The sequence below is a fragment of the Nylanderia fulva genome, unplaced genomic scaffold (genome assembly GCF_048542155.1).
Source record: "Nylanderia fulva isolate GAGA-0341 unplaced genomic scaffold, ASM4854215v1 Scaffold30, whole genome shotgun sequence".
NCBI classification, from domain to species: Eukaryota; Metazoa; Arthropoda; class Insecta; order Hymenoptera; family Formicidae; genus Nylanderia; species Nylanderia fulva.
The window spans coordinates 461,346-475,836 of NW_028190369.1; the positions used below are offsets into that span (position 1 = coordinate 461,346).

Below are 14,491 nucleotides of genomic sequence, written 5' to 3' on the forward strand. Positions count from 1 at the left end.
AAAAATAATAATTCGCTAAAAGCGAATATAGCATATTTGAAAATCCGAATTTTTCCCTCCGTGCGTGACGTAGAATATATTTTATTTGATATATATATATATATATTATATATATATTCTGCTCCGCGAGGATGCAACGACAAGAAACTTTTGTTGACAAATCAATCATCTTATTAACTCCAAATTGATCTCATCTCTCGTTTAGGTCGCTAGACACAATAACGTAATAGTTATATCATATACGCCTGTCGCAATTTGCCGCAGCGGCGTGCGATGCATATTTTATACGCACACATGCACGCATACGTACACGCATAAAAGAAGAGGAATATTTAGCACGTATCCAGTGTATACGTGTCACGAGCGCCGCACACATATGTCAGAATTGTACTCTTCTGATTGCTTTCGATCCCACTTTGGAGTTCAATTAGAGGTGGTGTGATGCGCGTGGTGTGATGCTCAAAAGATGCCCGTGATCAGTTTTTTGTCATCCTACTGTAGCGAGGTAATTGTCATTCAATTATGCGAGGTTATGTCGGGTTACTGCGGGAGAGTCAGCTAAGTAATTAACAAACTTTCGAATTATCGTAAATTATTTTGTAACATAGATAACGACGGAAATGTCAAGGACTTTGTCGCGTCATGGTGGACGATAAAGCGTCGATTACTGCGGAAACCAAATACCGTGCGGTAGATGCAGATCGGGACGACAACTCCAGGGAGACGCGCGTAGAAGCAACGATGCCTTCGGAGTTGAGATCAGTCAGTGCGAGTGACTGGATCACAGTCGCCGTGCTATGTTTCGTGAATCTTATCAATTATATGGACCGTTTTACGGTCGCCGGTGAGTCTTATCTTACGAAAATATGATTGAGTTTGATAAGAGAAGAGATACTTGAGAAAAATTTGTTATTTAATGTAAAATAAATGTAAACGTGAATATAAATGTTGTTTTCTCAATGTATATATATTCACTTTTTTACAGGGGTACTGAAGGACGTCAAGAAGGACTTTGATATTGGTAACGATATGTCAGGACTGCTACAAACTGCATTTATCCTGAGCTATATGATATTTGCGCCATTGTTTGGATACCTGGGAGATCGCTATAGTAGAAAGTTAATTATGAGCGGTGGGGTATTCTTATGGTGCTTAACAACATTTATTGGTTCTTATATGAAGGTGAGGTACAATTTCTTCTATATAAAGTAAATCTTATATATAGAGAGAATAAAAATAAATTTATGTTCAAGAAATAATAAATGATGTGTAAAGTTTTATATACATTACAAATATATATGCACTTAACAGATTTAACTGCACAATAAAACCATATGAAGCGTATGTAATACTTGAAGTACATATAATATATATAATACTTTTATTTTATTTCAGACATTTGGATGGTTCCTATTTTTTAGAGCACTTGTTGGTATAGGAGAAGCGAGTTACTCTACAATTGCACCAACAATAATTAGTGATTTATTTGTGAAAGATGTACGTTCTAAAATGCTTGCCCTGTTTTACTTCGCTATTCCAGTTGGAAGGTACATTGATTATACATAATTAGAGAGTATATATACATTATGTAATATACTTATACATTTTTTTTATTCTAGTGGTTTGGGATATATCATAGGAGGTGAAACAGCTCGTATCGCTGGTAACTGGCAATGGGGATTACGCATTACTCCTATACTAGGTATTATAGCAATTCTACTGTTACTGACCGTAGTCAAAGATCCTATTAGAGGCGAAAGAGAAGGTGGCGTTCACTTGACGAGTACGACGTGGTCGCACGATATCAAGGAGCTATTAAAAAAGTAATTATTATATATTATTTTCATTATTAGACAATTATAATTATTTATTCTTTTTGTTTACTAATATTTTTTTTATTAAAAGCAATAATTTACATTGTTTAAATTGCTCTATTTATTATTCTATTATTTATTGTTCAAATAAAACAGAATATATTCTTATTTATACTAATTTACAGTTCATTATTTAATTATATTCACACATATATATTTTCAGTCCAAGCTTTATGCTGTCTACTGCAGGATTTACTTGTGTGGCGTTTGTCACTGGTGCTCTGGCATGGTGGGCGCCGACATATTTACAATTAGGTTTTAAAATACTTCCTTATGGAATCCATGTCGATTCAGAAGAGTAAGTTTCTTGTAATTTGCCATAATAATGTGCGTTTATTAAAAATTAATATTTAACATAAAAATATACATGTTTTAAGAATACTACATAAATATATCTTAATGTTTCAGAGTTGCATATAAGTTTGGATTAATTGGTATGGCATCTGGTTTAATAGGTGTACCATTAGGTTCTACCATAGCACAAAAATTACGAACCTATTGGCAACAAGCTGATCCTCTAATATGCGCCATAGGTCTTCTAATAAGTGCACCTTTATTATTCTTCGCTATGATTACTGCCAATACAAACTCCACTCTCTGTTACACATTAATATTCTTTGGTCAATTGTCATTAAATTTGAATTGGTCTATTGTAGCAGATATGTTATTGGTAAGAAAAAGAACTATAAAAGATAATTATATTTTTATGACTATATTTTAATATATAAAAATTTTTAATAATTTTTGTATTATATATTGCAGTATGTAGTAATTCCTACAAGAAGATCTACAGCAGAGGCATTCCAAATACTTATCGCACATGCTCTTGGAGATGCAGGCAGTCCCTATTTGATTGGATTAGTATGTAAAAATAATTTTATTATTAATATATAATTAAATTCATTAATAATATATAATAACTAATTGTTTATTTTTGTTTTAGATATCAGAAGGATTAAAGTCCACTCTCTTACCAGATTTAGCTATAGGAGGACACTCTGCCAATGACAATCAAAACACAATTGTCGAGTTTCGTAGCCTACAATATGCAATGTTTCTTACAATGTTTGTAGAAGTAATTGGTGCTCTGTTTTTCTTCCTGACAGCACTACACATACAAAAAGATAAAGCATTGGTCGATCTTGCTATTGCAGGTAAGTAGAGGGCTGTGACTAATAATAGTTAGGACAAAATTTATGTTTAAATAACGCACTTTGTTTTGCATGTTCCACAATAAAATTATTAATGCAGCTTGATATATGTTTGACATTTGACACACATACACACACTGTTGCTGTTATGAACGATATAAATGTCACTAAAAACTACTCTTTTTAAGTGCAGTTATTATGCAAAACAAGTTTTTCAAGGATATTTTTTAAGAGTATTTAATGCTAATTTATATAACACATGACTACTATTATTAAATAAAATATTGAAACAGTATTCACACATATAATTCACAATATAATTTGGTAAGTGGAATACACACAAAACATATATATATATATATATATGTACTTATATATATATATATATATATATATATTTGAAATATTGAGATATTGAGAAATCTAAGATGTATTATTTGTTGACATCATTATTACATAATGATGCTATATTCGTAAAATTTTTTTTAAAGATATATTCACATACATATATGACATACATAATATGTATATTACCCCTATAGTATATTCTGGTTGGAATGTGAAATAAAAATTTGCAATTCTACTAAAACATTCTATTTCTATACAGTACATGAATTGTTCTCAACTTTGGACTTACAAGCACAAGTTTTGGGATCAAAACGAAGGTAGTATGCAATTGCGATATCATTTAACACGTTAAGCGCCAAAAATTATTTATTTTATATTGAAATATATCAATATAATAAAAAATATAAAATTAATATTTAAAAAAATATATTTTGAGCATTTGAAAGATATATTTCGATTAAATATAAATAAAGTATATAAGATCAAGCAATATAAACAAAGTAGTTTAGAAAATTTTGTGGGGGTAATTTAAAAAATATTTTTTTATTCACATATTTTATTTTTATTTTATATAAATTTTTATCAATTAATGAAATGATTAAGTTAATATTAAATTAATTAATACTTATTTTTTTAGCAAAACTTATTAAATGTATAAATATTTTTGTATTGGTTTTAATTTTTCTAGAAACAATAATCTTTTCAACATGACTCTTTGTATCATTTCTTCTTAATTTTATATATATTTAATATCGTGGCGCTTAACTTGTTAAAATTCAAGATTCTTTATATTTTTTTTTTAATTTTGTGATCAATTGTATTCTACAGGCAATCATTAATCTTGAATCATTTATTACACACAGTTTTAAATCTTTATTTTATGTTCCACCAACATTTTTAGAATGGAGTAACATTTTTTACAATAGATTTATACATGAAATTTACTTTAATATTAGAAATGTGTTGTCTATGAAAGAAATTATTTAAACATGTTTTATAACGAATATCTCTATTTATATTTGTAATATTGATCTATTAAAAATGGTGCTTAACGTGTTAAGAAATGCAAAAGATATTAATAACAATTAATATTATAGCAAATATTTTTATATTAATATTTTAGCAAATAACATAACTATAATGTTTGCACGTGCGCGGTTGATACATGATATGTTTCGTAGATATTGCAATTCTTTCTATATTTTCTATTGATATTTTCATATGCATATAATTACATACATGAATTATTGCATTTATTCATATCTATAATAAATATCGTATTGCAATTGTCTTATTATATTAACAGTTACACTATAACTAATAATTATATTTTTTATTATTTTGTATTCATTTATTTTTGTATATATATTTTTTGATTTATATATGAATGATTGAAACATTCTACATCCCTTAGAAAATATAGCATGTACTTTACTCCTTAAGTTTTTTTTAATATAAAATATGTAAAAAGTTATATTTAATTTCCTAAAAAATACTTACATTTATAAAAATACATTTTGCATAAAATGTTTTAATTTTAAATCTGAAAGTATATTATGTGTTGAATTTTTTCTCATACTACAATCTTCACAATATAAAATTTGCATTTTGATATTTCAGTAATTATTAGTTATATATTGAATAATGGAAAATTTATCATTTTCATCATTATATTTTACTATTAAATGATTGAAACATTTTTCAGAAACGGGCTTTATTTATTGTAAACAGTACATGGTCTAGTATGGAATGTGCATGTAGTTATTTTTATATAACATACAAACATCTTTCTTGCAGACAAATATCTAGATACTAAGAATAATGGGCAAGCTGAATCAACGCATTTATAGATCATCACTGGGCCTCACCTGATAGTGTGCTGTGTATCTGGTATATAATTTATTTTCATGATTTCATTATCCTTTTTTTATTTAATTTGGTAATCAATTTAATCGAATCTGACTCTCTCTCTCTCTTTATATATATATAAATGAAACAGTTTTCTATTCTATTTTTTTACTATACTTGTATATATTTATGTTTATTTAAACAGTATTTAAAAAGACTCGATATTAAAAAAAGGATACTCAAAAATTTTTTTTTAATTATAAATTTGTTATAAAAACACAATCACAGTACATGAAAAGTGATGCTTAATACATATTATATAAGACGTACATGAGAGTTATATATATATGTATTATATTTTTATATATCATACAATCGAGAGTTGTGTTTATTTTTAATTCTTGAGAATTTAATTTGTGTGTTTGCAATGATAATATTAATAATTATTTATTAAATAATAAGGTTTGCGTTTATATATATATATATATATATATATATATATATATATATATATAAACTTATTAAATCCTCGAAAAGATTTTCAAAAATTGATTGATTCTATAACAAAATTTGCGTAATTTTTATTAAATAAATAGTTAAATTGATTATCAATTATATTTTCATTATTTTATATTTCTTAATGAGATTTACGAATCTCATATTTTTAGTTTAATCCTTTCAGTATTATTTTTTTTATGAATAATTGAAAATTGTTTCTAAAAAATATATTTTCTTTTCTTGTGATTTATTTCAGTAAGGATGCATGAGGATGAGGAGCTTTTAAATTTAGAAATATAAAGATTTTTTTTTACTTACATTATATTTGGTCTGGTTTTATATTTTACTTGTGGGGGAATGTCATAAAAATGGGAAAAATAATGCATTAAGTAATTTTAAATTTGGTTATATTTAAGGACTTTAAAGAATTACAAGAAAAAAATAAGAATAAATGTATTCTTTCAATAAGAAATTATAAGGAAAATGGACTTATAATATTCTTATCGAATTTGATATTTCTCTATTATTAGGTGGTTGATATTAACATTAAGATTCAACATACTTTCATAAATATGTATTATGGGGAATTAAAAATTATATTATGCAAATTGTGACTAAATTTAGTATGTACATTGAAGTGATGTGATATCTCATCCTTTGAACAGATGATGAAGCTTGCCTACATATTTATGTATGTAACGTATTTAGTTGTAAGACTTTATGTTGTGAATGTATGTGTGGATACGGAAGAATATTGCATGCATATTTAGAATATTAAAAAATTTGATATATTGCCATTAAAAAATAAGGAACACTAAAAAACATTAACACTTGGTTAATACAATCTAATTTATATTAATTGTTCTTTAGGTAGTCATATATATTTATACGTCTATATATTTATATTTCTGTCTATATAGTTTTGCTTTAGAAAATTTATATTTGCATAGAAGACTGAGTAGATGAAATTTCAAAATGCATTTTACACAATTTATGTTTTATATTGCACAATATTATTATCGCTATAATATTTTTAATTAATTTACAATAAATACATTTTAGCATTTTTTAAAATCATAATACCTGCTTTGACAAGCTTTTGGGATATTGTTTATTTATTGTCTTTCATGTATATGTGTTATCTTTTTATTAATGGATATATATATTTGTTGTATATGTGTGTTTTATCTTGTTTTACTACATTCTATAAATTTCATAAATTTTATTGTGTCCTTTAGACAGAAACATTTTTCTTCCATATAATGTTGTTTTTTAATGCTATTTGTTGATAAAATATATTGTGATTGGGGTAATATACTTTATATAGAAATTCATTAATTAAATACATCATAGAACAAATTTTTCTAAAGAAAAATGAGATTTTATTTGAAATGAGAATTGATTTTTAATAACATTATATATATTTAATATTGTAAATATATTTATAATTTACATATGTAAATTAGTTATTATTATTTATATTTGCCGAGATTTATCTGTGTGACTGGATCTATATATTAATATATAAAAGATATGTTAAAAAAGCTTTTTTATATTATTTTCAGGTGGAAGTATTTCAGACTCAGTATGTATTTGCAACGATGCAGTTGATAGTGAATTGCAAAATGATAGAAATACGATATTAGAATATAATAGGCATTACGAAGAACCGTCTTCTCATATATAAAGTTTTTATAGTCTTCATACTTTAGATAAGTTATGATTATTACGATTGTACAGTACGGATTTAACAAACATGTATACTGATTTGGTTTTATAAAAGAAAATGTGTCATATATTGACACAAAAATATATGTTCTGTATACAGAACGTATTTATATAAAGAAAATCTGCATATAACCATAACGAAGAATATCCTCAGAGAGGTAGTTGTGCAAGTCACCACTGTTAATAGTGTACAAAACAATTGATTCGAAAATAATGAAACACTTAGGATGTGGATAAAACGTCGCCTATATAAATTGTAAAATATTTTTAAATTATATTTTTATAATCGCTCATTGCAAATTCACATATGTAGCATATTATTGAAATCATAATATGTGCAAATTACATGAACGATAAGGCTGTATTAGTAAATCATTTGCATATGAGATGCATAAGTAATTTTCAGAGTAAATTGTCAGTAACATTCACACTGCTTCTGTATTAAGCTACTATAAAACTATTAAGAATTATATGATTCTTAACATCACATTATAACATCAGAAACTGTATTCTATAACATTAATTATATAAATATATATATATATATATATATATAAAATAATAATAATATGTATTAATTAAGTTTGCCGATGTGTAATTAAGTAAATGTAGATAGACATTTTGATAATTACAAGTATAAATATGACTGTATTTTCTCTCTAGAATTTTAAGATATTTTTCAATTTTTTTCTGGAAACTATATATCACAAATGCATATCATGCAATGGATTGAATTTAAAAAGTTAGTTATATAATGTTATTATTTCTATAGAATTAATATGCTCCTCTCTTCTTTATTTCAATGATATAAAAATATTAGTTTTTTGCACAATAAACTCTTTTAATATTTATCACTATACCATATACGTATGTAGATGAAGATTTTCTCTTTTTTAATATTTATAATATATTTTTTTCTAACCATATAATACTTATAACTCAAAAATATTAAAAACTTTTAAACAGCAATTTAATAATCTGTTATATGAAATGTATTTTAGAACAATATTAAAAGTTAAATATAAAGATATCTGTCTATAAAATATTTATCTTGTATTATTATATAATTATTATACAATTAAAAAATCTATAAGATCTGTACATTTACATAAAAAGAAAGTAAGCACAATATCATTGTAAAATTAATGAAATTAAGCAACATTATTAAATTGATTAGCTTCAAGTTAAAGAATTATAAAATTTATTATTCTTTATCAAAAAATAGAGATAAACCTGAGAAATTATATATTGTATGAGCTATAATATATGTATATTACGTATGAGTATGAGTATAAATAAATGCATTTGCACAAATATTTTAGCGCAACATGTACAAAAATTCTGCAATATGATATGAAATGATAAGTAGAAATGATAGATTATAAAATTAATCTATATTTAATTGTTTTTAGAAAGAAACTTCATTATACTACATTATGTATTATGCAAATAAATTTTTTTGTACATAATCCGTCTTCAGTAATATATTTTTTATTAAGCGATAATTTCTTTTTATTACAAATCTTTTTCGTCAAAATCAGGATTTCATAAAACAATTTTTTAATAAAATTTTTAAAATTTAATTTGTTTGCAGATTTTCTTTACAGATTAATAAAAAAATGTTTTCAATAATGTTTTTTGCTATATGAATATTTTTGTCTAATTTCATGAATATTTTGAGCATTTTCTTAAATCACCATGTATACGCAAAATACGTCGCAGCATCATGTAACACATATATACAGATCGCGATTGCGTTACAAATAAGCGAACGAAATTGGTATTTTTAATGGAAAGTCGAAGACAGGCTGAATAGAGTGAGTTATCGGAGAGGGAAGCGACACTCGGTTTTCTTTGATCAATAATGAAACTTCTCTTCACCATCCTCACTGTCTCTCTCCCCGTTTTCCTCCTCTCTTTCTTTTTCATTGTACCTTTTTTTTCCACGGGGGTCTCTCACTCGATTCCCCGCTTTCTCAACCCCCTGTACACTCTTACGCGGTCTCTTGTTCACCCCTTCCCAGCTTCATCTCGTTGCTCTGTCTTATCTTATACATTTTTAACCCTTACTTCGGCCCCCGCATAGACGAGGAGAAAAGCTCAAAGCGAGAGCCAAGTTTTAACAACCCTTAAGGTGTACCCCCAAGGCCGCTGATCCTCTTTCTTCTAGATAATCCACTCGGCGACCCGTTCGCGCGTAGGCCTCTATGCAAAAGGACTTGGAAGCCTGCATCTTTCAAAGAGTGGCTATGAATCCACGAGGAATTTGGGTCTTCCGTAAGAAACTTCCTCGGGAGTCAATAAGATAGTTAAGATTTCGTTTGGACGCGAGATTATCGAGAAGGAGAACAAATTAAATTAGAATTTGATCGAAAAAAAAATTTATTTGAGCAAGAGTCAATCTATTTCGTATTAAAAAACGTGATTTTGGTTCATTAATTTGGATCATTTCTATATCTCTGTTGCAGCTTCGGAATTTCATTAAGAAGAAATCGGTTTCACATTGATCAAAGACTCATTTTAATTTTGAAATTGAATGAAATAAAAATAGAACACTATGCCGATATTTAAAAATGACATAAGCTTGGTAATTTCTTTTAATGCTTTCTTGTAGAAATTCCTAATTATTACATATGTAATTAATTATAGCGATTTTGCAAACAATTCCATTTTAATGAAAATCGACAGATTGAACAATCAATACTTTCTTTAAAAAATAGTAAAATATCACAATATATATATTTGTATTATATATAACTTTTTCTTTTTTTATCGACTGCTCCATTTTTGAAAGGCTCATGACGAGCGAGGCTATCGAACAAGATCGACTTTTCGTCGTTCCTTCGCAGTTTTTCCGACCATTCCCGTGTCAAATAATGGGGACAGCGGAATATGAAGCAACACTGAGAGGGAGCACATCGGGGTGTAGCTGGTACAAAGAAAAGCGCGGAGCGTGGGATGAGAAGAGACCGTCGCGGTGTGGGATAATGCTTAACAAGCCGAGCCTTGAAAGGACGTCCGCCATTTTGAGTCAATACTTGAAAGTCTTTGCTCATTAAGAATATTTTACGTCTACCTTCTGCGCGCTACGCCGAACGACGTCGCCGCGCTGCCTCCCTTATAAACCCGATGCCATCTCCGCTCTTTCTTCCCACCCTCGCGTTCGGACTTTCTTTTTCTCCCTCGGCTTCAAGAGTTGTTCTCTTCCTCCTTCCTTTCCCTCTCATCTTCCAGCTTCGTCTTCTACAGAGGCGAACTGCACCCTCGAAGATGGAAGTTATTTACGCGGCACCGTAGCCAACCCTCAACCCCCAACGTTTCGATCTGGTCTTCCCTTTTGCCACGCTAACACGGTGCCCCCGCCTCATCGCCCTCGTCCTCATCGGGCACGCAGCATTTACTGGGCAAGGAAGGGTGGCCAGCGCCCAACCCCCGCGACGAGGGATGGAGAAATCTCCGACTTCGTCATGGGGCCCACCTTCGCGCGCCCTTCCAGCGCGGCGACGGGTAAACACCGTCCCATCTCTCGTGGCGTTTTTCCTAATTCCTACCCAATTTCGGTTTTAGCATTTCAATTTCTATCTCCTCCCCTTCCGCCAATTTCCCCTGCTCGCCGTGTCGGGATGACGGATTATCGTTGGACGAGCGAGGAAAGAATTCCGTGGGTGGAATAGATGAGCGAGAATGACGGATGGATGTTTATCACGAATGTAAACTAAGACAATATTATTGGGTTTGTTGAGGATGTACTGCACATATGTTATATAATGCTTGTCAATTTTTAGAAAAAAGATGTAGGTGAAACAATCATGGGAAGAGACGAACATTTATTTATAATGCGAGACATGTGTGAGGAAATATATACATTTTGTGCACAGAACAGGTTTGCGAGAATATTTGATAGATGTATATGTACGATCTGTCACAAACTCAGGACAAATGATTCGAATCAAAAATTATATTATTAATTTTATAAATATGATCAAGTATTCATATAGAGAAATATACAAATATAATTGCTGTCAGCATAAATCTTTAAATACAGATAAAGAGATACGATAATATATGAATTGTGCTAGCTAAATGGAATAATTATAAGACGCGAAATAAATTATACACATTTTAATTACCCGCATAACAGATTATCGTTTGATCGGAATAGAGCAGTTGTAATAATATTATAATTTATTTACGTTTGACAGGTATATTTCTTTGTAAAAAAATCATCATATCATTGTTACAAATATACATATCTCGCGTTTCGTATTCATACGTGTCAACTAATGCAGCATGTCCAGGACGAAATAATTTTCTCATTACAAAACGCTTCCGTTAGTTACGGGCAATGATTCATATTACGAAGCCGTGCCTCGCATTTTTAAATCGTCACGAGGTTTTTTTTCGATTTCGCTTTCCCGCGCCGGAAAAACAATGGACCGCGATGTTCCCGCGCGTGAAGACGGGGTCGGAAGGCAAAGGGGTGACTGCGAAAATAAATCAGGCGCGTACCGACGCGGCGACGTTTCTCGTTCAATTGTATCAACTTTAACCCCTTCATTGTCTCATTTTTTTCTCGGCCATCGTTCTGCTCTCGCGCCGTTTGACCGGATCCATTCGACCCTCTTTCGCTTCTTTCTCCGCAACGCTCGCAGCGAATCAGGTTCGAAGTCTAGCCCGTGCGAACAATCGGCGTGCACAAACGGAACGCTCGAAAGCGCATATAATAAGCCGTAAAGAGACAGAGCGAGAGAGGGAGAGAGAAGCGAAGAGGTAGGCAGAATGAAACAAAAACTGGTCTCGCTGTATAAAACAATAGGGGGTTCCTCCGACGGGGATGTGAGAACGAACGGAAGATCGGGAGAGAGTGACAGGGAAAGGGAATGTGCAAGCAGCGAGGAGAAGAGCCAAAAGCAACCCTATCGCGCGTGCTTCGGCGTGTGTGAAATTCAAGAACCTGTAGCGCCAAGAGAAGAACAAAACAGGCCGAGGTACCAGCTGTGCGGTGCATACGTTATTAATGCGCTCTGTCCTTCTTATATAGGTCCTTTCTTAGCTTCAACTGCAGTCTCTGAGTTAACTAACTTTGAGTTAAGAACAACCGGTGTGTTTCGGTAAATATATTCCAGAGAAATATATAATCTTGGGGTTTCTTCTTTCCTACAATCACGAATGCGTGGGGCTGATAGTGAGGTACTAAGTCAAATAACAAGTCACTCGCTCACCCCCTCATTACGTTTGATTGATGAAGGTAAATAAGCAATTTGTTACTTGAGATGTTTACCCACCTACATTAGAGTTTTGTGTAAACTTGACGTAAGGAATGACAAACTGTCTTTTTGAATAATTTCAAAGGGCTTTATTTAAAAAAAAAAAAATACATGTTAATGAATAATATACATATATTATTAAAATCTTTGAGATCAAATTTTTTGTATAATAATAATTCGACATAAATTTTTAATGAATAAAAAAATAGAAATTTTCATCTGCACAAGTTTACAGTGCTCAGCAGAGTTAATCAAATCGTCTTTCGACGAAGCTTCGTATATGTTGCGTGAATGTACATCACACATTGAAAGATCGTCATAACCGATGAGATCTTTGCATATACCAGCAGCTAAGAAAAAAAAAGGTCCTTTTTCTCAGCTCTGCATTTTCTCTCCACCGGTGCCTTCTTCCCCTCGTCCCTGCCCTCCGCGAAACAGGTTCCACTTCATTCGGGCCGCTTGTTATGTAACTTATTGTTTTCATTCGAACGCGAGAGAGCCGTCAGAAGTGGTCCTTCGGCAAGAAAAGAAAAACGAGTCCGCGAGCGTGTTCTCATAGGCGATGTCGCGATTATCATACGGACGTCGGTCTTATTGTGCGCCCGTTTCTTTCGCAGTTTCGTCGCGATGACGAGGATCTTTCTCCGATGAGGAACGAATTAAACCCTTCATCCCGCGACAGCGTGCGAGAGTTCGATGCAGGATTTTTTTTATGCAGAAAGATGCGATACTAAAGCGAGTTTCGGTACTATTTTTAATTATTGAGCATTGTGACATTTGCATATATGCATATTTATGTGAACGTGCTTTTGGTCCTAAATATTTTCAGAGAAAGACTGTCATCTATATTCGATTAAAATTTTTTAATATTGCTTTTTAATATCTTGTTAATTAAATTTTAAATCAAGACTTTGAAAAGATAAAGAATAAAGTGAATTTTTAAGTCAACATTAAAGGTTTATTATATATTGATTTGTACTCTCCATTAGCGTAAGTCGCGAAAGCCCTTTCATTTTCAATCTTTATCCGGAAACTATTGACAGTTCGATATATTATTGATAATATATAATATTATAATTATAAGAATAATATATTTAATATAATATAATAATAAATGATATAATTAAAAAATAATGGATTGAGTATTAAAAATCTTCATAATTAAATAATTTGTCACAAAGCAAAACTTGTTTGACGTTTTATCAAGTTTCACAAGTCGGAACTAAGCATGTTTTGTACATAATTACGCGAACGTCAGATATATATCCGAAAGCGGTCCATCATCTTCTCGCTTGCGGTACGGTGGCCATCGCGGCAGATGTCCAAACGCAACGAAAAAGGATTGTTTTTTTCGACCAAGTTTCCCTGGGCGCCGCCCAGGTGTCCATTGTGGGTCCGAGCAACAATTCTCAACCCTTAATCCTTAACCCTTTGACCGCGCGTATCCGCCGGTATAAGCGCCCATTTACCGATTCTGAAACAATGGTGACCGGACCGCACCCCGGATGCGCACGTTTATTAAGTAATGTCCCCCTCTGATTTGGCGCCCGGCAGCTGCCCGTGCAAAAAAGCCACTGTAGCTATTGTCTATCGTCTCTCTCCTGGATCGTTTCGTCTGGTCGGTTTCGTAACGACGACTTTGAACAATCATCGCCCAGAAAGAACGAAGAACTTGGGGCGATCTGTCATTACAGGTACTTTGGAACGTTATTGTTGCCAAACTTTTAACTCTTTATAAGTTTCTAACTTCATGCATGTGATGGTTCTTTTTTTCTGA

General features: G+C 30.9%; 1 protein-coding gene across 3 annotated transcripts; it reads left to right on the forward strand.

The window, feature by feature from the left end:
* The first annotated feature begins 158 nt into the window (after positions 1 to 158).
* spin (lysolipid transporter protein spinster) lies at positions 159 to 8,952 on the forward strand. 3 transcript variants are annotated; one of them, XM_029302294.2, is made up of 11 exons: positions 159 to 505; positions 609 to 844; positions 986 to 1,182; positions 1,396 to 1,547; positions 1,620 to 1,823; positions 2,038 to 2,172; positions 2,283 to 2,544; positions 2,637 to 2,735; positions 2,818 to 3,028; positions 5,171 to 5,263; positions 7,285 to 7,349. In XM_029302294.2, the coding sequence occupies exons 2-10, from the start codon at positions 643 to 645 to the stop codon at positions 5,221 to 5,223; spliced, it is 1,515 nt and encodes a 504-aa protein (XP_029158127.1). In that variant the 5' UTR covers positions 159 to 505; positions 609 to 642; the 3' UTR covers positions 5,224 to 5,263; positions 7,285 to 7,349. The 3 variants fall into 3 exon arrangements, with proteins under 3 accessions (XP_029158127.1, XP_029158129.1, XP_029158126.1); XM_029302296.2 differs by lacking the exons at positions 5,171 to 5,263; positions 7,285 to 7,349 and adding an exon at positions 3,126 to 3,383 and having other exon boundaries at positions 160 to 505; XM_029302293.2 differs by lacking the exon at positions 5,171 to 5,263 and having other exon boundaries at positions 161 to 505; positions 7,285 to 8,952.
* Positions 8,953 to 14,491: the final 5,539 nt, after the last annotated feature.